Source organism: Haematobia irritans, chromosome 2 (assembly GCF_050003625.1).
Source record: "Haematobia irritans isolate KBUSLIRL chromosome 2, ASM5000362v1, whole genome shotgun sequence".
Classification (NCBI taxonomy): Eukaryota; Metazoa; Arthropoda; class Insecta; order Diptera; family Muscidae; genus Haematobia; species Haematobia irritans.
The window spans coordinates 140,088,255-140,115,917 of record NC_134398.1 but is presented as its reverse complement, the minus strand read 5'-3'; the positions used below and the strand labels follow the sequence as shown (position 1 = coordinate 140,115,917).

Sequence of the window (27,663 nt, the reverse complement as noted above, 5' to 3'; positions counted from 1 at the left end):
AAAATATGATTGTTGATGACATTTCTATCAGAAAAGATCATCGTTGACGACTTTTTTCCTATACAAAAATGTTATTGTTGATGACTTTTCTGTACGAAAAGACCATCGTTGATGACTTTTTTATACGAAGAGATCATCGTTGATGACATTTCTTTACGAAAAGATATCATTTCTATATGAAAGATTCATCGCTGATTAATTTTTTTATACGAAAAGATCATCCTGATGACTTTTCTATACGAAAGGATCATCGTTGATGGCGTTTTATACGGAAAGATAATCGCAGATGACCTTTCTATACGAAAAAATGTCATTTCCATACGAAATGCTCATCGTTGATTACTTTTCTATACGAAAGGATCATCGTTGATGGATTTCTATACGAAAAAATACTCGTTGATGACAATTCTATATGAAAAGATATGATTTCCATACGAAAGGATCATCGTTGATGACTTTTCTGTAAGAAAAGTTTATCGTTGATGACGTTTCTATACGAAAACCTAATCGTTGATGACTTTTCTATACGAAACGATCATTGTTGATAACTTTTCCATAAGAAAAGGTCTGTGGTCAACGATGTATAATTTCGAATAAACGAAAATTTTCAAGTGTTTGAATATATTTTTCATTTGATAACTCCATGGAAATTTATGAATTGTGTCTGTTTCACATCTTAATGGCTTTCCACACCCAGAGAAGGAATATGATCACCTCAAACATGTTTTAAGATCAAAATGTTATTTTTGGATGGTGACCATGTAACATGGTTTTCGCAACCATGTTACTTTCTCGGAAATCATGTATCTGGTTTCGGCAAGCAGGTTATATTTGACGAGAAAATAACATTTTAGTGACAAACATGTTACATGGTCACCATACAAAAATAAAATTTTGCTCTTGAAACATGTTTGAGGTGATCATATTCCTTCTCTGCGTGCAATATGTCCCTTTAGTCCTCTTTTGTGTGGCGTTATCAATGTAAAAGATTTTTTTTTTTATTTATTTTGATATAATGTTAAAATTTAAAAAAAAATACAAAAAACATTTTTAAGAGTTTGTATATATATAGTGTTTTTTATTTAAATTAATGGCAGACCATTAAGGCAGTAGAAGAAAAAGTGTTAATGGTTTAATTGGAAGATAGAATTGGTCTGGGAGAAGAGTTCTGAGATATGGAATTATAATGGCCAAAAGGAAGCCTGGGATAGAAAGAGAGTGTGACTGAGAGAGAATGCTAGATATTATCTAAGTTAAGAAATTGGTATAATAAATTAACAAAATTATTTTTATAACAAAATTAATAATTGTGTATAACAAAAAGAACAAACAAGAAAATTAACGAAATTTTTTTTCTGTTAAATATTTTGAATGAGTTTTTTTTGTTTTTTTGTTGCAATGAACACAAATAAATTTGAGTTAAATAAAAACAAAAAAAATTTTAATAGGATTTGTTATTGTGTCATTTTGATAACATAAATATTTGAATACTTCAATTGCTGTTGCTTTTTCTAAAATTTCGTCACCTTGCTATCACTTAGTTCTTTTGTTTTAATTTATATTAGTATTATAGTTAGTTAATATTTTTTTCTTGTTGTTTTTTGTTTGCTTTAGTTATTACTCTAAAAAGTTGTATGTGTTTTCTTTTAATATTTTATGAAAAATCTCTATATTGTAAAATGTCATCATAAACGTTTATCTTTTTTATTTTTTCATTTCAGCACTTTGTTCAATTTTTGTTTTTTTTTTTAATTCTTCGTTTTTTTTTATTTTATGAAGTTAAATCAAAAAAAATCTTAAAGGAATTTTTTGTCTTCTATAAAATGCTGTCCTTTTTAGATTCAAATGATTTTGCACAAAACCTAAGCAAATTTAAATTTCATGATACTCTTGAAGGAGGATTTTTGTTATTTAATATTTTTTTTTGTCAATAATTTCTATAAAATTTACAAAATGTTTTTCTTTTCCCCTTTTTTGTTTATTTATATATTTTTTTCAATTTATTTTTTTGTTAAATATAGATCTGTTTACTTTTTATATATAATTGTTTTTATATGTCGTTTGTTTTTGTTTTTAGATTCACTTTTCCACAAATCAAAAATTTGTTCTTTCTTTTTTTATTATAATATTTTTTATTTTTTTATTTCATTTTTAGCAAATCATGAAAACCGTCTATGTATATTTAAATTGTATTTCTTTGTAATTCCTTAAAAATTCTTATCATCATAATTATCTGTTCTTCTTTCGTTTACATTATTGAAAAATAAAATATGTGTATATGAGAGTTTCTACACTACTATGGGTTCATCGCCATGGAGATCACAGGAGCCAATATTTTCACCTTGATAAGTTGAGAAATCTTTAATCAACGCATTAGGTTCAGCTCCGAATTGTATGTCCTGTAGGCAACCTTTGAAGGGTTCTTCGTAGCGTCCTTGGGTACGTTTACTCACCGATTCCATGTTCGGGAAACCACCTACGAGTTGAAGAAAGATAATTACCATTATTATAGTTATTTCGATAATTTCGATAAATCATTTATTGATATACAAAAAAAAAAAAATCAAAAGAAGTAAGCACGTATCATTCAGAGAAACCAACGGGTATATACACAGAAAAAAATCCGTAGTTCAACTAAAGCTAAATTGAACTTATTTTAATTGGAAACAGAATTAACAGGTTGGCTGATAAGTCCCCGGTCTAACAAAGAAAAACACATTTTTTTGTCAACATTCGTTTTTATTATTCAACATAGTTCCCTTCAAGAGCGATACAACGATTATAACGATCTTCCAATTTTTTGATACTATTTTGGTAGTACTCCTTCGGTTTTGCCTCAAAATAGGCCTCAGTTTCGGCGATCACCTCTTCATTGCAGCCAAATTTTTCACGGCGAGCATCCTTTTGAGGTCTGAGAACAAGAAAAAGTTGATGGGGGCCAGATCTGGAGAATACGTTGGGTGGGGAAGGTTTAGGTTAGGTTTAGTTTAGGTGGCAGCCCGATATATCAGGCTCACTTAGACTATTCAGTCCATTGTGATACCACATTGGTGAACTTCTCTCTTACCACTGAGTGCTGCCCGATTCCATGTTAAGCTCAATGACAAGGGACTTCCATTTTATAGCCGAGACCGAACGGCGTTCCACATTGCAGTGAAACCACTTAAAGAAGCTTTGAAACCCTCAGAAATGTCACCAGCATTACTGAGGTGGGATAATCCACCGCTGAAAACTATTTGGTGTTCGGTCGAAACAGGAATCGAACCCACGACCTTGTGTATGCAAGGCGGGCATGCTAACCATTGCACCACGGTGGGTGGGGAAGCAATTCGACACTTTTTTCTTCTTCATATGGGGCCGTTTTGCCGCGATTTCGACCTTCAAACGCTCCAATAACGCCATATAATAGTCACTGTTGATGGTTTTTCCCTTCTCAAGATAATCGATAAAAATTATTCCATGCGCATCCCAAAAAACAGAGGCCATTACTTTGCCAGCGGACTTCTGAGTCTTTCCACGCTTCGGAGACGGTTCACCGGTCGATGTCCACTCAGCCGACTGTTGATTAGACTCAGAAGTGTAGTGATGGAGCCATGTTTCATCCATTGCCACATATCGACGGAAAAACTCGGGTGTATTACGAGTTTTTGGTCAAATGTGAGCCCGCGCGGCACACATTTTGCACAGAGCTTCCGCATATCCAAATATATGACCAACACGTTCCTTTGATATCTTTAAGGCCTCAGCTATCTCGATCAACTTCATTTTACGGTCATTCAAAATCATTTTGTGGATTTTTGATGTTTTCATCGGTAACCACCTCTTTCGGGCGTCCACCGTCCTACGTGCTCATTTCACCACGCTTGAATTTTGCATACCAATCAATTATTGTTGATTTCCCTGGGGCAGAGCCCGGAAACTCATTATCAAGCCAAGTTTTTGCTTCCACCGTATTTTTCCCCTTCAGAAAACAATATTTTATCAAAACACGAAATTCCTTTTTTTCACAATAACAAAAGTTGCTTCACAAAAGACGCTCTATCTCACAAACTAATTGACTTACAGACGTCAAATTTTGACACGAATCATTTGAAGGTTGGTACCAGAGAATGAAGCCGCCGAGTCGCGCCGCCGATTTCAGTCGCCGCCGACCATTTTTTGCTAGTAGACGCCGCCGCCGAATATGTCGACTCATCTCGACTCAAATTTAGCCGCCAATTAATCAAAAATATCGATTTAAATCAGAAAAATTATATATGTAATTGTCGTATTTTTTCCAAAATTTTGAACACAACCGCGCTTTTCCGAAGAGTTTTGGACGTCGTATACGATTGTTTTCGACGTGGTGAGGATTCCCAGAAGTGCAGTCAAATTCAAAAAATATTCGGTACGTGGTTTTTAAATGAATTCACTATACGTAATGCTGTATTTTATTGGACACATAACTACATCATTTGTTTAGGCTCTGCTAACATTCGCAAATCTAACGGGATTCAAGATAAATATTTAAAACTACATGGTGCTTGTATAACAATACCCAAACCAACGATAACAGGTTGGCTGATAAGTCCCCGGTCTAACAAATAAAAACACATTTTTGGTCAAAATTCGTTTTTATTATTCAACATACTTCCCTTCAAGAGCGATACAACGATTATAACGACCTTCCAATTTTTTATACCATTTTGGTAGTACTAATTCGGTTTTGCCTCAAAATAGGCCTCAGTTTCGGCGATCACCTTTTCATTGCAGCCAAATTTTTTCCCTGCAAGCTTCCTTTTGAGGTCTGAGAACAAGAAAAAGTCGCTGGGGCCAGATCTGGAGAATACGGTGGGTGGGGAAGCAATTCGAAGCCCAATTCATGAATTTTTGCCATCGCTCTCAATGACTTGTGGCACGGTGCGTTGTCTTGTTGGAACAACACTATTTTTTTTTCTTCATATGGGGCCGTTTTGCCGCAATTTCGACCTTCAAACGCTCCAATTACGCCATATAACAGTCACTGTTGATGGGTTTTGCCTTCTCAAGAGAATCGATAAAAATTTATTCCATGCGCATCCCAAAAAACAGAGGCCATTACTTTGCCAGCGAACTTTTGAGTCTTTCCACGCTTTGGAGACGGTTCACCGGTCCCTGTCCACTCAGCCGACTGTCGATTGGACTCAGAAGTGTAGTGATGGAGCCATGTTTCATCCATTGCCACATATCGACGGAAAAACTCGGGTGTATTACGAGTTAACAGCTGCAAACACCGCTCAGAATCATCAAAAACGTTGTTGTTTTTGGTCAAATGTGAGCTCGCACGGCACCCATTTTGCACAGAGCTTCCGCATATCCAAATATTGATGAATGATATGACCAACACGTTCCTTTGAAATCTTTAAGGCCTCTGCTATCTCGTACAACTTCATTTTACGGTCATTCAAAATCATTTTGTGGATTTTTTTGATGTTTTCGTCGGTAACCACCTCTTTCGGGCGTCCACTGCGTTCACCGTCCTCCGTGCTCATTTCACTACGCTTGAAATTTGCATACCAATCAATTATTGTTGATTTCCCTGGGGCAGAGTCCGGAAACTCATTATCGAGCCAAGTTTTTGCTTCCGCCGTATTTTTGCCCTTCAGAAAACAGTATTTTATCAAAACACGAAATTCCCCTTTTTTCCATTTTTTCACAATAACAAAAGTTGCTTCACAAAAGACACGAATTATTTGAAGGTTGGTACTATATAAAAATAATATGCATTTAATACTAGCGACGCCATCTATGTGTAAGACCGGGGAATTATCAGCCAACCTGTTAAAATAACTTTTTTTCGTATAGCCCTCTACACCTTGACATTTGCTTTCTCTTTATAAGAGCACAATGCTTAATCTTATTATTATACCCACTACTGTGGTACAGGGTATAAGTTTGTGCATTTGTATGTAACGCCAAGAAGGAAAAGTCTGAGACCCATCGTTTAGTATACCGATCGTCTTAGAATTAAATTCTTAGTCGATTTAGCGATGTCCGTCTGTCTGTCTGTTCATGTATTTTTGTGCGTACAGGTCGCAAATTTGGCATAGGGTTGTTTTTTGGAACAAAGACAACCGCTATTGATTTTGGAAAAAATCGGCTCAGATTTAGATATAGCTGTCATATATATTTTTACCCGATCTGGTCATAATTGGCGTGTTTATCAACTGATGTTCTTCAAATTCCGTACATCAGAATATTTTATTCTGATTCCGTACATCAGAATATTTTATCAGACAAATGGGTTCAGATTTAGATATAGCTCCCATATATATCTTTCAAAGTTTACTACCGATTTTCGAAAAATTTTGCACAGAGAATAGAATTGACATTTTATCAATGCTTGTTAAATTTGATTGAAATCGGTTCAGATTTAGATATAGCTCCCATATATATCTTTCGTCCGATTTGGACTTATATGGCCTCAAAAACCAGAGTTTTGCCCTGACTTGCTTCAAATTTTGCACAAGGAGTACGTTTAATAGTAACGGTAAGTTTGCCAAATTTGGTTGAAATCGGTTCAGATTTAGATATAGCTCCCATTTATATCATTCGCCCGATTTACGCTCATATGACCACGGGGCCAAAGTTATACTCCCATTTACGTGAAATTTTGCAGAGATAGCAGAATTATTATTCTAAATATGCATGTCAAATTCAGTCAAAATCGGTTCAGATTACATATAGCTCCCATATATATGTACACCAGAGTTGGGGAAATATGGTAGAATGTTTCATATTTTAGACCCATTTTCTATGGGATTTTCCTCTAATTAACTGGAAAGCGTTAACCAATTTAAATTTTAATTCTAGAGATTTGTTGAAGTACAGAAAATTGTCTCCATTATAGATATTTGTATCTGGAAATGCAAACCTTAACATAGCTCCCAGCAAATTTGGAGTAGTTGAAATGGTAACACAAATGTTGGTCTACATAGTGGTGAAGGGTATAATAAAGTCGGCCCCGCCCGACTTTAGACTTTACTTACTTGTTCTCAATTATCTTTGTGCATTTAGAAATGAATTTTTCCAATGAGTGAAAGATTAGAACCATATTCACTAGAGTCCCCTGTTGTTCATATACTACATCTGAAGTAAGACATCTTTAGGAAATTTATTGGTTTGGTTTATGCATTCGCTAGTTTCATGAGTCATAATTCATCTAATTTCTAACGATAGGTGGCGCTGACACGAGTAAAGACAACACGATTAACTAAGACTCTACTTAGAACTAAGGCACTAGATGTCACCACCACCATTGAAGTTTGCTTTTTTACCATTGAAGTCAAAAAATATCTAATATAAAAAAATCTGTAGAAAACCCTCTAAAATATACAGAAGAAAGTAAGGAAAATCTAAAGTCAGGAGCCCACAATGTTATACCGTGTACCATTAATTATGGGCCCTCTAATAACCATGCAAAAATTGGTCCATATTTGTCCATTTTGTATAAACCAATCCCCAGATTTCCGGAACCTACTGAATGAGCAAATTTCATCCGATCCGGTTGAAATTTGGTACGTGGTGTTATTATATGCCCACTAAACACCATGAAAAGAGTTTATAGATGCCTCGTCATCGGCAATTGCTACCACAACCCAGGTAATTCGATTGTAGATGACAGTCTTTGGTAGAACTTTGTACGCAATTCATGGTGAAGGATACACTATAGTGTATAAAATGGTTTCAATATTGCTCATTTTAAAACAAACGGGACTTTTATATATTGTTTCCAGCTTGGCTAACTTATAGTGTCCGATATTTCCACTTCCCGTTTTTCCTCTTCCTCTCCAACTTTTTCTTTTTCCGATTCTTATTCTTGTATTTCACTCACACACAAAAAAATATCAATTAATTTGATTGTCAATACAATTAAAATTATGTTTAAATTTGAGCTAACAACGTAATTTGTAAATACACTTACGATTTTAGTCACTTTAGCAACCAATTTTGTTACATCAACAAACATTTTGTTATATCAACAAAAAATTTGTTGAACTAAAAGATTTTCTGTAACTACAATTTATTTTTAGCTCAAAAATTATAATATTATTTTGTGTGCACATATTACCAAAAATTAGAAATTGATTATAGTGCTGCTATAAACATCGAATAATTGCCGTCGCATAACCAAATGTTATAACCAAATGTTATAATTAATTTAGAGGAATACAACAAAATACAATGAGAAATCCGCTTAATTGGCAACACTGATTCCAGTTACCCAGCAGCTGATTAGAGGAGCAACAAGTTTCAATATGAGAGAGCAACATATGCAAAATTAATACCAAATGCCGTTAAGACAAAATGTCAACCAACCAGAAAACAGCTGTTCGATTTACAAACATGGCTTGGATTAGTTGTTTATTACAAATGCCTTTATACAGATGTCTGTATGCAAGAGAAAATAACTATTCAGTCGGCGTGTTAATTTAATAGGAACTTGGGAAAAGAAGTGTGAAAACAATGAAGTAATCTCAATACATAGTGAAGTAATGGCCAGTTTAGAAAAAAAAAACAACAAAAAACATAAAATGATTTCCTTGTAGACATACTCCAGACGAGGCCACTCAACTCTGTACAGGTAATGATCAACAGTTAAGAAAACTGACGAAAGGCAATTGTGTGAAGAATTTCTAGACTTCAGATACATACCAACAATTATCATTAAAAAGAAAGGAATGAAAAAAAAACGAAGATAGTAATGACCAGAAGAAAGCCGCCACAACAAGATAACAATATTATACAGTTGGAATAAACTAATCTTCATAAAATTTCTAGTCATGTGGTTGTAGAAGCCTTTCTTATTTGATTGTTTTTGCTGTTTATACCTTTTTGAGCACCATTGGTAATTTCTCTCTTCTCGCGCTCTCTTTTTACGAGCTAACGAAATCTAGAATTTCTCATTCATTGTTAAATTCTCTTCTTCAAACTATATTTGCGGCTTATAAGAATGTTTGAACCATAATAAAGGGCAGTGGCATTAAGGTTGAAGATGGCATTCGGTGAATTATCTAAAAAGGGGATGGCGTATATTGGTTAAAGAAATGTAGATGGAGGAGGGTTGTATGGTAAATCGGGTTAAAAACAATATAAATTGTTTTGCAAGAAAATTACCCACCATTTGCGCAAAAGGCCTGTAGAATTTTCGGAAATAGAAACAAAACTATGGGTGATATATTAAAATCTGGACCAAGAGTTAAATCGACTTAGAAGGTGTTTTTAAAATGATTGGTATAGACCAATTTTTGTACCTTGACGACTTTAAGATATACAAAAACTAACTAGGACTACGGATCATTTACGATTTGGGGGCTTACCATCTGACAAGCATCTGAAATTTAGCTACTCAAAATAGGTAAGTCTACAAATAACTACGAATCGACATGGACTTTTGCACGGTACGTAGAGAGCCAGAATTGAAATATGGGGGTCGCTTATATCGGGGCTATATAGAATTATAAACTTGATATGGACCAATTTTTGTGTGATTGGGGATCGATTTATCTGAGGACTATATATAACTATAGACCAATATGGACCTAGTTAGGCATGGTTGTTAACGGCCATATACTAGCACAATGTACCAAATTTCAACTGACTCGGATGAAATTTGCTCCTCCAAGAGGCACCAAAACCAAATCTCGGGATCGGTTTATATGGGGGCTATATATGATTATGGACTGATATGGACCACTTTTGGCATGGTTGTTAAATATCATATACTACCACACGTACCAAATTTCAACCAGATCGGATGAATTTTGCTTCTCCAAAAGGCACCAGAGGTCAAATCTGGGGATCGGTTTATATGGGGCCTATATATAATTATTGACCGATTTCGACCAATTTTTGCATGGGTGTTTGAGGCCATATATTAACACCACGTACCAAATTTCAACTGAATCAGATGAATTTTGGTCTTCCAAAATGCTCCGGAGGCCAAATCTGGTGATCGGTTTATATGGTCCGATGTGGACCAATTTTTGCATGGTCATTAGAGGCCATATACTTACACCCTGTACCAAATTTCAGCCGGATCGGATTCTCTTATGGCGATTTCGATTGGGAAAAAAGGTGCAACATTCTCGAAATTGATTGCAAGATATCAAGGATTTTGGATACTTTATACCTCACAATATTATAAATTAATAATAACTTTATAATTACATTATCATTTGGCCGAAATGTCAATTAGGGAAAAAGTATTGTAACACCAAGGCAACATATTTTTTGCGAATCGAAAACGCCCCTTAGAGTCTCCGATAGCCAAATCTGGGGATCGGTTTATATGGGGTCTATATATAATTATGGACCGATGTGGACCAATTTTTGCATGGTCATTAGATACCATATACTAACACCATGTACCAAATTTCAACCGGATCGGATGAAATTTGCTTCTCCTAGAGGCTCAGCAAGCCAAATCGGGGGATCGGTTTATATGGGGGCTATATAATTATTGATCGATGTGGACCAATTTTTGCATGGTCATTAGATACCATATACTAACACCATGTACCAAATTTCAACCGGATCGGATGAAATTTGCTTCTCCTAGAGGCTCAGCTAGCCAAATCGGGGGATCGGTTTATATGGGGGCTATAAGGGGACTATTTGGATTAGCTTTTCAATTTTGGTAGAAGACGATTGTAAAAATCAGTGTGACCAGATCTTACAAATTTTTTACAGTATTAAAATTATCAGTATTACAATTATGGTAAAAATTGCTAAAACCGTATTAAAATGCCAAATTAAAAAAAAACTCTTATTGGTAAAATGATCACCATTTTTGTGTTCAAAGTAATCGTCTCCTTTTCTATCTCAAACGCTAACTTTTTCCGGAAGATTTACATGAAAATGTGAATACGCCAAGTAGTTATTGGGCAGATTGAAGTACTTTGCCAAATTCGAGGACACTTCGACTTAAATTACCATCTACATTGATGTATACTACACTATGGGTTTCAAGCCACTATTTCTGAATTTTACATAAAAATAACCAACTAATTACTGTAACAAGTAATGCTAAATTAATAGTTGGAAAAACTAAAAAAAAGCTAGAAGAAAATTTTGGGGTTAACTACAAACAATAGATGCTAAATATAGCTGTAAAAATGCTAAAAAGTCACACTGGTAATACTGTTTGGTACAGAGAACATTTATACCAATCTTACCATCCTGCCCCTCGTAAAGCTTGCATTCAACAGTTCGTGGTTTAGTCAACCGGGCTAAACCACAAAGAAAACAAGAAAACAAAAATCAAATCTAAAGGTTCAATCAATTACTCTCACACACAACTTCATAGTATAGAAACAACAACAACAAGTCTCATTTAGTATTCGTATTTAGTATTTTTTTTTTCTCTGATCACCTGTGTGTGAGATACTGACTATGGGAGAGAGATACTACAACCTTACTTTTTAATCTCTGTTGTTGTTTTTTGTTGTTACTCTCAGTATAGATACGCTTGACAGAGAATATCAGAGTTGAAGTAAACTAAAGTTGGTCAAAATCTTCAGTCATCCGCTCATTGTTTTTCAAATAAGAAGTGATTGAAGAAATCGACGCGCAAACTTTTGTATACATTTTTATTTAATGAAAAATAATATACAAATAATACAATTTAAAAGTGTTATTCAAGCATCAAAACAAGAATCATAATTAATATAAAGTGTTAAAGTGAATCAAGAAAACGAAAAAGAAGAAAAGCATAGATAAAAATACAAATCTTAAACATCCATCTAGGAGAAAAACGAAAGGCAAAAAATAAAAAAGCAACCGGTAAAATGTTGTCATCAAAGTCAATCTGTCCTTCTCACCGGTCGGTCACACTCCGTTAATTTGCTGGTCATTGAATCAATCTCAAGACCGCTTTTTTCTACAAACTCGAAAAAACTCGTGGTTTACTAATAATTAGCAGCTGTCCGTTTTTTCGTTCCCTTTTTGCACATTCGGTTGGTTTTTGTTTAGCTACTGTTCAGCTGATGCCAGTGCCCCTCCGCAGTATTAGGTCTCCACCGTTGGTTTAATGACAACTTTCTAAAGTCTATGAACTCCCACCGACGCAGCGTCGCCAGCCATCGTTAACGTAGTCGCCGGTAGTGTATTTGTGCAAAAATATTTAGCAATTCCCCCCACCCACAAAACAAAAAAAAAACAACACCAGTGCTGTCTGTTAACATGAAAAATAGTTTTTGGAGCTAGTAGAATATAACCTTAAGTGTCATCTTCTTATCTACAACATTGATTTAAATTGAGCCATAGGTAAGTACATACACTCCTCCAACAATTAAATCAATTATTATGATTCGAGTCTGCCATAGTTGTTGGTTTATAGGGTTGCCATATACCGTGATTATCCTTCGTTTTTTTATGAATTCGAAAAACGTACAATTTTCATTTTGATTTAGAAGCATATATAATAATTATTTATTTTATAAACAAATTCACGTTACTTTTTGCCCACAACACAGTAATTTGCTCAACTGTACAGCAGCTTCCACCGAATGTAAACATTTAGTAATCTTTGTCAATTAAAGGGTTGTTATCATTCACAGAAAAAAAAGTAAACTGTTTTATAGCAAAATGAACTACATCGTACGAAAATTTAACTAAATTTTACTCCACAATTTGATATTTCCACATAGTATCGTTAAAACCAGGGAAATTTAATGGCCTGGTGTACTTTTTAATTGCAATTCACGAAATTACACCCTCTCAAAGAAGAAAAAATGAACTAAAATTAAAGAAAAAACCATTGGCGCCAAATCATGAGCATTTTTACCATACAGTAGTTCATTTTTACTATTTTTAGGTATCGTAAGAAAATTCTCTTCGGCTTTAGTTTAGTTCATAAAATGTTTAAGACACACTTAGAATAGGAAAATCTCATTGGGCTGTGGAAAATTTCTAAAGAAATAATAAAATTTAACAACAAGTAAATAATTTTGTTGCAATCCTTCTTAACATTATCTTCTAAAGGCCGGTACTCTGTTCGGTTTTCGCGTTGAAACTCCATACAAAACCAAAAAATGCGAAAAATTTGAGAAATTTTTTCCATTTGTGATACTTTGTTTTTTCGTGTTGAAAAACTGACGTTTATAGCACGGCGCCATTTGCAATGTGAATTAAGAAATAATTTATTTATTAAAAACTATTTGTGCGGGTTTATAAATCAAACACGGACCATATTTTTGTTCCGAAACTATACAAAGGATCAAAGGAATAGCAGATCAATTGCCCAAGGAAAAATAAAATGTTATTTTGTAAAAACAAGCAACAACCACCAACTTAATCCAATATCGCTCCCTGTAAATAGCATTCCAAGCTACCTAAAAAAACGCCGCTTTCTATGTGTGAAATAATGGTTTCCATAAAAATTTTTCGCAAGAATGAACATAGTACCGGCCTTAAACTGTAAGCTAATCCATATCCCAGCAAAAAAAGCGTCGCCAAAAAAATTAATGAAAATGTTCATGGACTTGTCATAGGACAGAAGTCCTCCATTTCAACAGCCGGTGCACTGAATTTGCATCACGTTTTTAGGTGTGACCCGAGTTCAATGTTTTGGATGTAAATTAAAAAATTCTGTGATATTTTGTCAAATTAATAATTTTTATATTTTTTTATAATTTTTAATGGATTCTAACGCTTGTCTGAAACGTTTGACCTCAAATATTTTCAAAAATTCACAATTTTTTCAGATTGGATTTAGCACTTTTTTCGACAAAATTTAAAAATTTTTTATCATTTTATGAATTCTTAAACTGTTTTTAACCAATTTGAAATAAAAAACTTAAAATTAAATAAAGAATTGGGAGTACATCTTCTGGAAGTGCTTTTAAAATTGTGCCTTTGGAAGAACTTCCATTTTTTTTGCTGGGATGTTTCATATGTTTCGGTGTAAAAATTATATGTTTGGAATTAATTTTTTTTAGCACATTATTTTTAAGTACAAGCTTATAATGTTCATAAACTAGTATAAAATGTTTGGAACATATATGTTAATATGTTAGAACATATTATGTATGGGCCATCACATTTTCTTAACTATAATGTTTTTGGATGCAAACATATATTAATTTCGAAAATTCGCATAGCCGTATATATGTTTAGAAACGTCAGAGAGAGCGAGAGAGTTAGTCCATACGTGGTATATATTAGACAAAAAAGACTTTTTGCACGGTACGTAGAGAGCCAGAATTGAAATATGGGGGTCGCTTATATGGGGGCTATATACAATTATGAACTTGATATGGACCAATTTTTGTGTGATTGGAAATCGATTTATCTGAGGGATATATATAACTATAGATCGATATGGACCTAGTTAGGCATGGTTGTTAACGACCATATACTAGCACAATGTACCAATTTCAACTCACTCGGATGAAATTTGCTCCTCCAAGAGGCTCCAAAACCAAATCTCGGGATCGGTTTATATGGGGCTATATATGATTATGGACTGATATGGAACACTTTTGGCATGGTTGTTAAATATCATATACGATCACCACGTCAGCGTTGCCAGAATTGTTTCACCAAAAACCGCTAGATTTGCCCAAAAAAATAGCTAAAAAAAGCTAAAAAATGTTAAAAAATAGCTAGAAAAAAAGCTAAATTTTTTTTGTATCAAAAGTCACATTTTTGATTGAAATTTAACAAACTTAAAGGCTTTATTTCACTTACAATGCATATTATTTTCATTTTAATTCCACTTCTGTGAGACTGTAACAATATCTAAGGCATATTAGCTCTGTTTGAGTATTCGATACATTTTGATTACTATCACAAATTTTTTACTGGAAGTCCTTCGTTTTGTGGGAGCTACCTTCCCAACACCTCTATTTTATTTACTTGTTATTTTAAAATATTAAATGATCTAAGCATGCTTTGGATTTGGTAAAAAAATGATTTGTCATTTTTTTAAATAAAATTTTAGTTTGGATTTGAAATTGTGAAAAATTCGAAATACATTACTTTTATTTAAATTGTAGAAAATACCTATAGTTTACATTTCCCAGTAAAACATTTTCCTTTTCTTCATGAGCTATCAAAGTGCTTTAAAAACGTGCTAACGCCAACTTAAATTTCCAAATTAAGACTCGACTTCAAGTAGAAATTATTGTATATATACGTTTTTAAAATAAAGTGTTGAAAAACATCTTCTATTTTTGAACGCTATTTTGGTTTGTGGTTAAGATGCAAAAACTCACATTTAAAGACTATTTCATTAATTCTTCCTTCTTTCATGAAAACATACCCATTTTTAAGTTGAATCACTTAATTATAAGGACAAAACGACTTTATCGTCTTTTGGACAAGGAAAACAGTTTATATAAAAGAAATTCACAAATGCTATTATAACCAAAATTCGCGTTCGTATTTTAAGGTGACGACAATATTTTTTCAGTGCACAAAGCTATTCACATCTACTATTTTAATTTAGTAATATCGTAATAACTTTAGAATATTATAATAACATAAAAAGGATAAACGACTCAAATGATAATATTCCCAATAATTTACTGACAGAGTATCTAACAAATTTGTATGGTAATAGTAGATTTAAAGTTTACGATAACTTTTATGTATATAATGAAAAAACTTTACAACAAGGTGTATTTGCTACAAAAATGCCCGCATAATGGCTGGACTCATTATTAATGTTTCAACTGAGCTTTGAAATATGTGGAAACCCTTATACTTGCAGCAAGGCTTAGATAAAAACGCCGATTTATCCATATTTCAATAGAAACATGTCGAAAATAAAAAAAGCCAAAAATAGCTAAAAGGGTCATGAAAAAAAGCCAGAAAAAAAGCTAAAAGCTAAATGCATTTTTTCCCGCTAAACGTCTTCAAAAAAAGCCAAATCCAGCGGGAAAAAAGCTAAATTGGCAACGCTGCACCACGTACTAAATTTCAAGCAGATCGGATGAATTTTGCTTCTCCAAAAGGCACCGGAGGTCAAATCTGGGGATCGGTTTATATGGGAGCTATATATAATTATGGGCTGATAGGAACCAATTTCTGCATGGTTGTTGGATACCATAAACTAACATCACGTACCAAATTTCAACCGATTGGGAAGAATTTTGCTCTTCCCAAGGGCTCTGGAGGTCAAATCTGGGGATCGGTTTATATGGGGCCTATATATAATTATGGACCGATTTCGACCAATTTCTGCATGGGAGTTTGAGGCCATATATTAACACCACGTACCAAATTTCAACTGAATCAGATGAATTTTGGTCTTCCAAGAGGCTCCGGAGGTCAAATCTGGTGATCGGTTTATATGGGGGTTATATATAATTATGGACCGATGTGGACCAATTTTTGCATGGTTGTCAGAGACCATATACTAATACCATGTACCAAATTTCAGCCGGATCGGATGAAATTTGTTTCTCTTAGAGACCTAGCAACCCAAATCGGGGGATCGGTTTATATGGGGGCTATATATAATTATGGACCGATGTGGACCAATTTTTGCATGGTTGTTAGAGACCATATACTAACACCATGTACCAAATTTCAGCCGGATCGGATGAAATTTGCTTCTTTTAGAGGCCTCGCAAGACAAATTTGGGGGATATACGTAAAAGTGGACCGATATGGCCCATTTGCAATACCATCCGACCTACATCAATAACAACTACTTGTGCCAAGTTTCAAGTTGATAGCTTGTTTCGTTCGGAAGTTAGCGTGATTTCAACAGACGGACGGACATGCTCAGTTCGACTCAGAATTTCACCACGACCCAGAATATATATACTTTATGGGGTCTTAGAGCAATATCTCGATGTGTTACAAACGGAATGACAAAGTTAATATACCCCCCATCCTATGGTGGAGGGTATAAAAAGTTAAAATTACCCATTAAAAATATGAAAAAACATGTTATAAAAAATTGAATGAAAAGAAATTCTTCCTGTGTAGTTAAAATAAAGAATTGGGAGTACATCTTCTGGAAGTGCTTTTAAAGTTGTGCCTTTGGAAGAACTTCCAAATTTTGTTTGCTGGGATGTTTCATATATTTCGGTGTAAACATTATATGTTTGGAATTAATTTTTTTAGCACATTATTTTTAAGTACAAGCTTATAATGTTCACAAACTAGTATAAAATGTTTGGAACATATATGCTAATATGTTAGAACATTTTATGTTTGGGCCATCACATTTTCTTAACTATAATGTTTTTGGATGCAAACATATATTAATTTCGAAAATTCGCATAACCGTATATATGTTTAGAAACGTCAGAGAGAGCGGGATAAAGATGGCGACGCAGATAGATAACGAAAGCCATGTAAAGAAATTTTAATTACAATAAATAGAAATGTAGGTTGCTGAGTAAACGTGTGTGTAAATAAATATTTGGAGTGTAATATTCAAATAAATTATAAACATATGTTAGATAAAAAGGCAGATTAAATACGTATATAAGCCACTTTAGTTCTTGATCGTTTTATATACGAACCAATGTGAACCAAATTTAGTATTTTAATTAGAGGACCAAATTTCAAGCGAATTGGATGAAATTTACTTCTCCAAAATATTTTGGACCAAGTTTCACACGGTTTTTAGACCGCACAGGTATTGTCGTGGAAATATCGAGCCTAGTACCCATCTATTGGTATTAACGCCGAGATTTAAACAATTTCAATTAATTGGATCAATTATTTTCGTGATTGAAATGAACAAATATTTTTTTTAGTGTGTTTTTAGGACCCTCTATAAAAAAGCGTTAACATAATCTTGTAATTGATGTTATTATATGGAATAACCAAAATGGATGGATTCCTCCCACTATAGCTTGGTAAAGGTGTGCATTATTATTATAGTTGCACTCCATTTTCACCTTTTCTTAACTATAATTTTGATTGCCTGCTAATGTTGGTAATTTTTTTTTGCTAACAACCTTTGCCCTTTTCGAGTTTACACTCTGCCATTTTGGTTATTGAAGACCATAACCATATGCTATTTGAGGCCACTATACCGCCTCTCTTCGTTGTTGTCCATAGAAAGAATGACATTAATAATAAATATAGCGAAGTATGGGAGTGGACTTGTTTGTAACTAACATCACGTGCTATTAAAATTTTGAATGGGAGGAAAACAAAAAATATATTGTGGGAAATTTTTGCAAAATATATAAATGGTGAGAAAAAGGAAACGAGTTTGTTTGAGATATGTCAGAGGTTGTTATGTTAATAGTGGTGGTATACAAATGTTATTGGCCCGAAAATAATACATCTCCTTTATTATGCGACACTTGAAGAGGAGATTTGATTTCGAAAAGGATCTCTAGCTTTGGTTGTTAAAAACGACAGTTACATAGGTATGATTTTTACATATTAATTAAAACATTTTAGTTACGGTTAGATTGAAGAGGGGGGTTGGATTCTATTCGCCTTTATTTTCTACCAGTTCAGGCTACTAAGTAAGCCCAAGGTTGAAGCTATTACAAATCTCTGCTAATAAAACCAGTATATTAAAACTAATATGGTCTTAAAGGGTGATTCGGTCAAAATTTGGTCAAGGGAAAACGCGTGTAAATCGGTGAAATCGTTTATTTAAAAAATCAAATTAAATTTCTTTTTCAAGTTCAATTAGTATAAAATTCAGGAAAAATATTCAGTTAGGCTTTCGCTTTTCCAAATCCGAATTGCCGGGCCTCGCGCTTGACACCTGTCATCAGATTTTGTTCAGCCACCTTGTCCACCTTCTTCGTCGCAGAAAGCCAGTTTGCCTTGAACTGCTGCTCGTCCTTAGCAGTTTTTTGGTCTTCTTTAGGTTCCGCTTGAAAATAGCCCAGTATTTCTCAATTGGGCGGAGCTCTGGCGTGTTGGGAGGGTTCTTGTCCTTGGGAACCACCTGCACGTTGTTGCCTTTTTACCGTAATGGCAAGATGCCAAATCCGGCCAAAACAGTACGGAACAACCGTGTTTCTTCAGGAAAGGCAGCAGGCGTTTATTCAAACACTCTGTCACGTAAATTTCTTGGTTGACAGTCCCGGAAGCTATGAAAATGCTGCTTTTCAAGCCACAGGTATAGATGGCTTGCCAAACTAGATATTTCTTTGCGAACTTTGACAGTTTTATGTGCTTGAAAATATCTGCTACCTTTCCCCTTCCTTTTGCCGTATAAAACTCCTGTCCCGGAAGCTGCTTGTAGTCGGCTTTGACGTAGGTTTCGTCGTCCATTACCACGCAGTCAAACTTCGTCAGCATCGTCGTGTACAGCCTCCGGGATCGCGCTTTGGCCGTCGTATTTTGATTATCATCGCGATTTGGAGTCACTACCTTCTTGTAAGTCGGTAGTCCGGCTCGTTTTTTGGCTCGATGCACGATTGTAGACGATACACCCAGCTTATTTGCGGCATCTCCGAGAGAGAGGTTAGGGTTTCGCTTGAAACTACCGCACCCTCAAAAAAAATCGCTTCTCTAACATATGTTCCAAACATATTTTGCAGGAAGCACATATATTATTGGATACCGCCGAAACATTAATATGTTTGTTTTATGTGAGCATATTATATGTTTGGAAGCATTTTGAGTCCAAAAATAGTATATGCTTGGAATAATTCCCTAAAGAAGATTGTGTTCATTCCCTCACATATTTTTAACTTCCACGAAATTTTTGAGTTCTTCGCATCTTTTTCTGTAATACAAATATGCTGTTTTTTTTTTTCAAATGTCTATTTTCTTGGTTCCGAATGTCTATTCTCTTTATTCCGAATACTCAATCTACTATTCAAATTAAATAATATTTAGACTTAAGCATACCAAATTTTTGGCCATATTATAAAACAGTTTTCCGAAACAACATACAAGCGGTTTCACAGAAATTGCTCTCATTTCATTCTCTCGCTGTGTTATGTTGATATCTTTTTATTCAACCCTCCCGGTTTCCATCTCTATTTCTTTCTCTATACTAACTCTCTCTCTCTCTCTCGGTCGCTCTCTGAATAAAGTATCACAACATATATATGTTTACTCGAAATTTGTAAATTTATATATGTTTACATTCACGCATATTATTTTTATGAAACATTCATGCCCCAAACATAATATATTCTAACATATTAACATATGTGTCCCAAACATTTTGTGTTAGTTTAGGAACATTACATGTTTGCACTTAAATATATTGTGTTTAAAAATTGTGCCCGAAACACATTTTGTTTATATCGGAACATATGAAAAACATATTTTTCTAACAGTGCGGCAACTCTCTTTGTCGTCTCAGCGGCTTCCGGCTCTCGATTTCCCCCCGATCCAGACTTCCTGGCTGTCGACAAACGTTCCCCAAACACTTTAATTACATTTGTAACGGTTGATTTGGCAACTTTTAGTGATTTTGCCAGTTTTGCGTGCGAGTAGCTCGGATTTTCGCGATGCGCGAGCAAAATTTTGATACGCTGTTCTTCTTGCTTGGACGGCATTTTGACAACTGAAGAGTGAATTCCAAAATCAAAATAGGAGCAACATTCTACACACACACCTTCAAAATGAGGGGTGTTTTTTAAATGCAAAATTGAAAGAAATACGTCAAGTTTATATTGACCAAATTTTGACTTATCACCCTTTATGTCCTGCATATAATATCATGTAATCGAATTAAAAAATTTTGTGATATTTTGCCAAATAAATATGTTTAATATTTTATTATGATTTTTAATGTAACCCAACGCTTGTCTATTTGAGGTCAAAAATATTCGCATTTTTTCTAGAATGGATTTTGGATTTTTATCGACAAAATTTTAAGAATTTGTTCCATTTTATTAACTTTTACTCTATTTTTATTCTATTTGAAACAAAAAAAAAATAAAATTACTCATTAAAAATATGATAAAAACGAGTTATAACAAATTGAATTAAAAAAACTCCCTGTGTTTGTAAAAAAAGAACATCTTTGGGAGGACATTTTTGGAAGTGATTTTAAAGTTGTCTCATTAGAAGAGCTTCCAAACTTTTTTGCTGTGTAGGTATAGTGGCAGCCCAATATTTCAGGCTCACTTAGACTATTCAGTCCATTGTGATGCCACAATGGCTAACATGGGAAACACTAAATAGGTAACGCAGTACTGCGCCCCTTTTCAACGATGCCAAATGACGTTGATCTTAGTCATATACGTTCGTGATATGCAAAATTGTGTCAGATTTGGAGGACAACGGGTCAACCGGTTTTGATCACTCTAATCATCTTAGATCTTAGCGTAAATCCCTTGCATGCGTAACAATTTCAAACTGCGATTTAAACTTTACTAACATAGAGATTTTTAACGGCTTGGTTAGATTAGATTGAAAAAGGAGTCGGATCTGTTGCGCCTCAGGGCGACCGAAATACACCACTTGGTTTCCTCGATGGCCCACAGTCGCTATAGCCAGTTACTTTTTTCGATACCAAATTGTGACATCAAATGTCGTCAGACCCTCGTCAATGTTGTCAGTCTTCTTACGACCGTACTGATCGTAATTGTACTCTTTTTCAGTATTTAATTTCATTCGGGTCCCGCCTGAGTGTGTTTGTTTTTCTCTTCGAGCCTCGACAAGTTTGCTCCTATGACATCATCCTGTTTACACTCTATTTGTCTAGTTATTTAGTCGGTTTCGTCGACGTCTATATTCGCTGTCATCAATCACTTTGGCATAAACTGCCATCAGACACCCATTAACGTCTACCGAACTCTCACTATGGTACTGATTCTAATCGAACCCTCTTTTAGTAGTTCCTATAAACAGGTTGGCTGATAAGTCCCGGTCTATTATTCAACATAGTTCCCTTCAAGAGCGATACACCGATTATAACGACCTTCCAATTTTTTGATACGATTTTGGTAGTACTCCTTCGGTTTTGCCTCAAAATAGGCCTCAGTTTCGGCGATCACCTCTTCATTGCAGCCAAATTTTTTCCCTGCGAGCATCCTTTTGAGGTCTGAGAACAAGAAAAAGTCGCTGGGGGCCAGATCTGGAGAATACTGTGGGTGGGGAAGCAATTCGAAGCCCAATTCATGAATTTTTGCCATTGTTCTCAATGATTTGTGGCGCGGTGCGTTGTCTTGGTGGAACAGCACTTTTTTCATCTTCATATGGGGCCGTTTTGCCGCGATTTCGAACTTCAAACGCTCCAATAATGCCATATAATAGTCACTGTTGATGGTTTTTCCCTTCTCAAGATAATCGATAAAAATTATTCCATGCACATCCCAAAAAACAGCCGCCATTTCTTTGCCAGCGGACTTTTGAGTCTTTCCACGCTTCGGAGATGGTTCACCGGTCGCTGTCCACTCAGCCGACTGTCGATTGGACTCAGGAGTGTAGTGATGGAGCCATGTTTCATCCATTGTCACATATCGACGGAAAAACTCGGGTGTATTACGAGTTAACAGCTGCAAACACCGCTCAGAATCATCAACACGTTGTTGTTTTTGGTCAAATGTGAGCTCGCGCGGCACCCATTTTGCACAGAGCTTCCGCATATCCAAATATTGATGAATGATATGACCAACACGTTCCTTTGATATCTTTAAGGCCTCTGCTATCTCGATCAACTTCATTTTACGGTCATTCAAAATCATTTTGTGGATTTTTTTGATGTTTTCGTCGGTAACCACCTCTTTCGGGCGTCCACTGCGTTCACCGTCCTCCGTGCTCATTTCACCACGCTTGAATTTTGCATACCAATCACTTATTGTTGATTTCCCTGGGGCAGAGTCCGGAAACTCATTATCAAGCCAAGTTTTTGCTTCCACCGTATTTTTTCCCTTCAGAAAACAGTATTTCATCAAAACACGAAATTCCTTTTTTTCCATTTTTTTTCACAATAACAAAAGTTGCTTCACAAAAGTCGCTCCATCTCACAAACTAATTGACATACAGACGCCAAATTTTGACACGAATCATTTGAAGGTTGGTACTATATAAAAATAATATGCATTTAATACTAGCGACGCCATCTATGTGTCAGAACGGGGACTTTTTAGCCAACTTGTTATTTGATTTCGTTCTGGTTCCTTCAGGGAGTTTTGTCTTTCATTTCGAACCTCTCGCTGTTCTCAACTATAAACACTGTCGTAGTTCTCACTACCCTACTCATTATCGTACTCTCCATCAGTAGATGGACATGTACCATATTCACTGTTCAAAAATAATATTTTTCTCCTGAAAAATATTTGTTGTGATCCTATCGTAGCTCCCTACATGTGCTCCTATGAAATCATCCCATCTATACCATATTTGCCTTGTTACTCGGTTTTCTCGATGACTTACATTCGCCGTTGCCATTCAGTCCTTTCAATACCAAATTGTGGCCTTAACTGTTGTCAGACCCCCATACAAAGTGACATAAACTGTCTTCAGAATTCTCACTACCATACTGATCGTAATAGGGCTCACTTTCAGTATTTCCAGTATTTGATTTCATTCGAATTCCCCCGTACTATTTTCATCTTTTCGAATCCCATGCTGCTCCAGCAGTGTGCTCCTATGGTATCATCCCGTTTATACCCATTTGTCTACGTACTTGGTTTCCCCGACGTCTGATATTCGCTGTCATCACTCCTATTTAATGACTCCCGTCAACCCTGTCAGGTTTTCACTACTCTACTGATCCGAAATTAGATTTCGTTCTGGAGAATCCAGAGTGATTTTATATTTCTCTTCGAATCACTAGCCAATCCACAAGCGTGCTCCTATGGCATCGTCCCGTTTATACCCTATATTCGCTATCATCAATCACTCCTTTTAGTCAAAGTATCCTAAACTGCTGTTAGAATTCTCACTACAATACTGATCGTAATCGAAATCTCTTTCAGTCGATCCACCTTTTTGAACTCGTTCGGGTTCTCCTGGAGAACCCTCTCGCTGTTTGCCATTCTAAAGTCCAGCAGGCGGAACAATCGGTCAGCCGCCTATACTCCAAAATCGCCTTAACCTTATTCTTTGATTTATCTGTATTAAAATTGTAACAATTCGTAACTTCTTATGTTGTTCAATTAGGTCATAACTTTCTTTCGAGTATCAAAGCCTCACTCTCGATGCTCAGATTCTCCTAGGCTATCCGAATAGGTACAACTCTTGAAATATTAGCAGTGGTAAACATTGTAACCTACAGTGTGCTTTTAGGTACAACTCTACACAAGTCTATCTATACATGGACCCACCGTGGTGCAAGGTTAGGTTAGGTGGCAGCCCGATGTATCAGGCTCACTTAGACTATTCAGTCCATTGTGATACCACATTGGTGAACCTCTATCTTATCACTGAATACTGCCCGACTCCATGTTAAGCTCAATGACAAGGGACCTCCTTTTTATAGCCGAGTCCGAACGGCGTTCCACATTGCAGTGAAACTGCATTGTCACCAGCATTACTGAGGTGGAATAATCCACCGCTGAAAAACTTTTTGGTGTTCGGTCGAAGCAGGAATCGAACCCACGACCTTGTGTATGCAAGGCGGGCATGCTAACCATTGCACCACGGTGGCTCCCTTTGGTGCAATGATTAGTCTCCTCGCCTTGCATACAATGGGTCATGGGTTCAATCAGTGTTGCCAGTATTTTCCGGGCTCTTGTCCCCAAAATGGAACGCTTTCATCCCCAAAAATCCCCAATACATTTTTGGAAAGTTTTTTGAAAAAAAAAGTAACGGAATAGACTCTGCTGTAGAAAATCAGTAAAAAAATAAAAATTGGGCAAATATGCAATTTTTGTTATACCAGTTTGCGAGTTACAAAAAGATTTCAAAACACAAAACCAGGAGGCGGGTGCTCAAAATATCATCCGATAGAAGCCCTCATCAGAGTTAATTATTGGTATAAAGAGTCATCGAATTTTTTTCTTCTGCAAGTCATCTTCTAAATACTCGAGAAATAAAAATGGGAGTTTGGTCAACATGTTTATTTATGAATCAAAACTTAGTTCTAAATAGTGAAGAAATAAAATTGGGTGATCGACCAAAAGGGGTAGTTGTCCCGATATGAACTCTATTCTATATGTATGGGATATATTTTCCAAATCAGTGATGTACGCAGATGAGTCCTTACGAAATAATTTCACAATAGTAAACATTTTCTTAGGAAACAGAGTAAAATGTAAAGTAGTTCTTGAACGCCCAAATAAATGCAGTGGAATAAAGAGGAGGAGTTTTTTATATTTTGGAGATTCTCTGTACTTGTTTAAGCCTTTTTGAGCACATTGAAGTAAAGAATTTCCTATAACCCATAACGCTTAATTTTATTTATTATACTGAACAGATTCCCCACAAAAATCCCCAAATTTGTGGAAATTCCCCATCAAATCCCCAAGTCCCCAAATCAAAAATGTTGTCCCCATTCACGAAAAAATATCCCCAATTTGGGGAACAATCCCAATACTGGCAACGCTGGGTTCAATCCCAACCTCAACCGAATACCAAAAAGATTTTCAAAGATGGTTTATTTCCTCTTAGTAGGGATGGTGACAGTTCGGAGCGCTTCAAAGCTTCTCGAAGCGGTTTCATCGTAACGTAAAACGCCGGAATAGGGCAGCATTTAGTGATAAGAGAGAAGATCACCACTGTGGTATCACAAGGGACTGAATCGTGGGCCTGAAATTACGGTCTGCCAATATACCTAATCTAACCTAACCTGGGTTTTTGTGCTTTATATATAGCTTCAAATGGACAGAGAATATGCACTGAAAAAGATTCTGTTTTGAGTCCAAAGATTTCATGTTCTTAAAATACGAATGCGAACTTTGCAACATAGATGACGAATTTCTCTGATATGAAGTTTTTTCTTTGCCCAAAAGTCGATAAACTCGACTTAAAAATGGAAATGAAAGAACATTTTATTTGACTTTACTTTAATAATTCTGAAAAAATGGTCACATAATTTGTTGTCTTTTCGCATCTTGACTACAAAACAAAAAGAGTTCAAAAATAGGAGATGTTTTTCAACACTTTAATGACGTTTTTAATTGACACATAGCATAATTTTATAATTAGCTTGGCTCTCAAAAATATATGGTTTAGGAAGTTTAACTGTTCAATGTTAACTGACATCTTCCAATAACTGTTTCCATTATTTTCGCTCTAAGTTTTCCAAGACAATTTCCAATAACGGCTTGGATTCCATCCACTGTTATTATTGCAATTAAATTCCCAATATAATTTTCCCATACAAATAAAGCTAAGCTAATTCTCTTGGGAGGTCGACTTACTTCATTCATTCATAGTTCAACAGACTAAGATCATTCGCTACTCTACTTTTTGTTACTTACCCAAATAGAATAAATCTTCATAGGTTATCGTTGGTTCTTTGCCTCTTCTCGCTAGCAATGAATTCCTTTGTCTCGTTCTATGCGGCGATATCGTACTGGACAATTGCATTAATTCCTGTGGCGCCAATTTCTCGGTGAATATCACTTCACCATCCAATTGCAATTCGAGTTTTCCACGATCAACTGCTATTTTGGCCATGTGCCAACTACCATCGGTTATGAAGCCACTCGATGGTGTGGACACGGTATCATTGTCGGAACCCAATAAGTTACTGGCAATTTTCAAATGACCATTTTCTAAACCTAAACCTAAGAATTTATTACGATCATGTTCACTCCATAGTAGCAAACCATCTGGTTCAATGGTGGAGAAATTCAATGAAATTTGTATTGCTTCACGTGGTCTAACAAACATAGAGGGTCCCTTTCGTTTGTCTTTCATGGGAATCCGTGGTGGTGGTAAGATCAAATAACTGTTGCCACGGAAGCTTGGCGTTGTTGGTTTACTTAGAGCTGGAATGACAAGAAAAAATAGAAGAGGAAGAAACATGAAAGCAGTTGAATTATTTATGGGTAATTTTTATTGCTATTTTATTTTATTTATGTGTAAAAATATGATATTTTTTGTTTTGTAGATCTCTAGACAAATTCAGCAGACTGTGAAGATTATCTTGAATGGCATATAATATAGTTATGTAATAATAAAAGTTGGTGGGGGCGTGTGTTTTAAAAAATTTCTCTTAAGTATAACCACCCTAAAAGTTTGTATAAAAATTGTTGAGATAAACTTGATCAAGAATTTGTGCTGAACTGTTAATATTAGAATACCATTAAAATTGGGTGAACTGAACTTTATAGGAAATCTTATTCCGCTAGGCTAACTTATAAGATATTACAAAAAAGAAAAATCCTGTCTACAGACAGAAAAATGTGACCCCTTTTTTAAGTTGAAATGAACTAATTTTGAACTTCGTATCTTCGAAAAGGATTGAAGAATTTTATTCAGCCAGGCTGAATAGAAAAATTTTTAAGAAAACAAATTATACAGGTAGGCAAAATAGAATTTATGACCGTCGAATGTATGACTATAAAGTACAGCCGGGCTGAATAAAATACTTAAAAAAAAAAACATAATTCAGACATGTTGAATAGAATTTAAAAAAAATCGTATCCACCATACAGAAGAGAAAATGTTTCCACCGAAGGTTGAATACAATATTTGTTTACGAAAATTTTATTGAAAAGTGGGGAAATCTTATTCAGCTCGTTTGAAGAGAAAATTTCTTAAAGAAAGCCCTATTCAGCTTGAGTAAATAGAATATTTTCCAAAGAAAAGTAGGCAGAAAGGTAGCCACAGTCGTGCAATGGTTAGCATGTC

At 35.2% G+C, this 27,663-nt stretch overlaps 2 protein-coding genes across 7 annotated transcripts in view; one reads left to right on the top strand and one right to left on the bottom strand.

The window, feature by feature from the left end:
- Window positions 1–1,047: 1,047 nt before the first annotated feature.
- eys (eyes shut) overlaps window positions 1,048–27,663 on the bottom strand; it is a 513,219-nt gene continuing 486,603 nt past the window's right edge. For all 3 annotated transcript variants that reach the window (XM_075296235.1, XM_075296234.1, XM_075296236.1), the window contains exons 15-16: window positions 26,286–26,798; window positions 1,048–2,476 (exon numbers count right to left, since the gene is read on the bottom strand). In XM_075296235.1, the coding sequence (XP_075152350.1) occupies window positions 2,289–2,476; window positions 26,286–26,798 (701 nt within the window). In that variant the 3' untranslated portion in view covers window positions 1,048–2,288. The remainder of the gene's footprint in view (window positions 2,477–26,285; window positions 26,799–27,663) is intronic.
- The window catches only part of LOC142226314 (uncharacterized), a 549,856-nt gene continuing 530,583 nt past the window's right edge, over window positions 8,391–27,663 (top strand). For 3 of the 4 annotated variants that reach the window (XM_075296241.1, XM_075296237.1, XM_075296238.1), the window contains exons 1-2: window positions 8,391–8,602; window positions 11,478–12,285. The gene's annotated coding sequence lies outside the window, so the exon portion shown is untranslated. The remainder of the gene's footprint in view (window positions 8,603–11,477; window positions 12,286–27,663) is intronic. The other variant, XM_075296240.1, reaches the window with a different exon arrangement.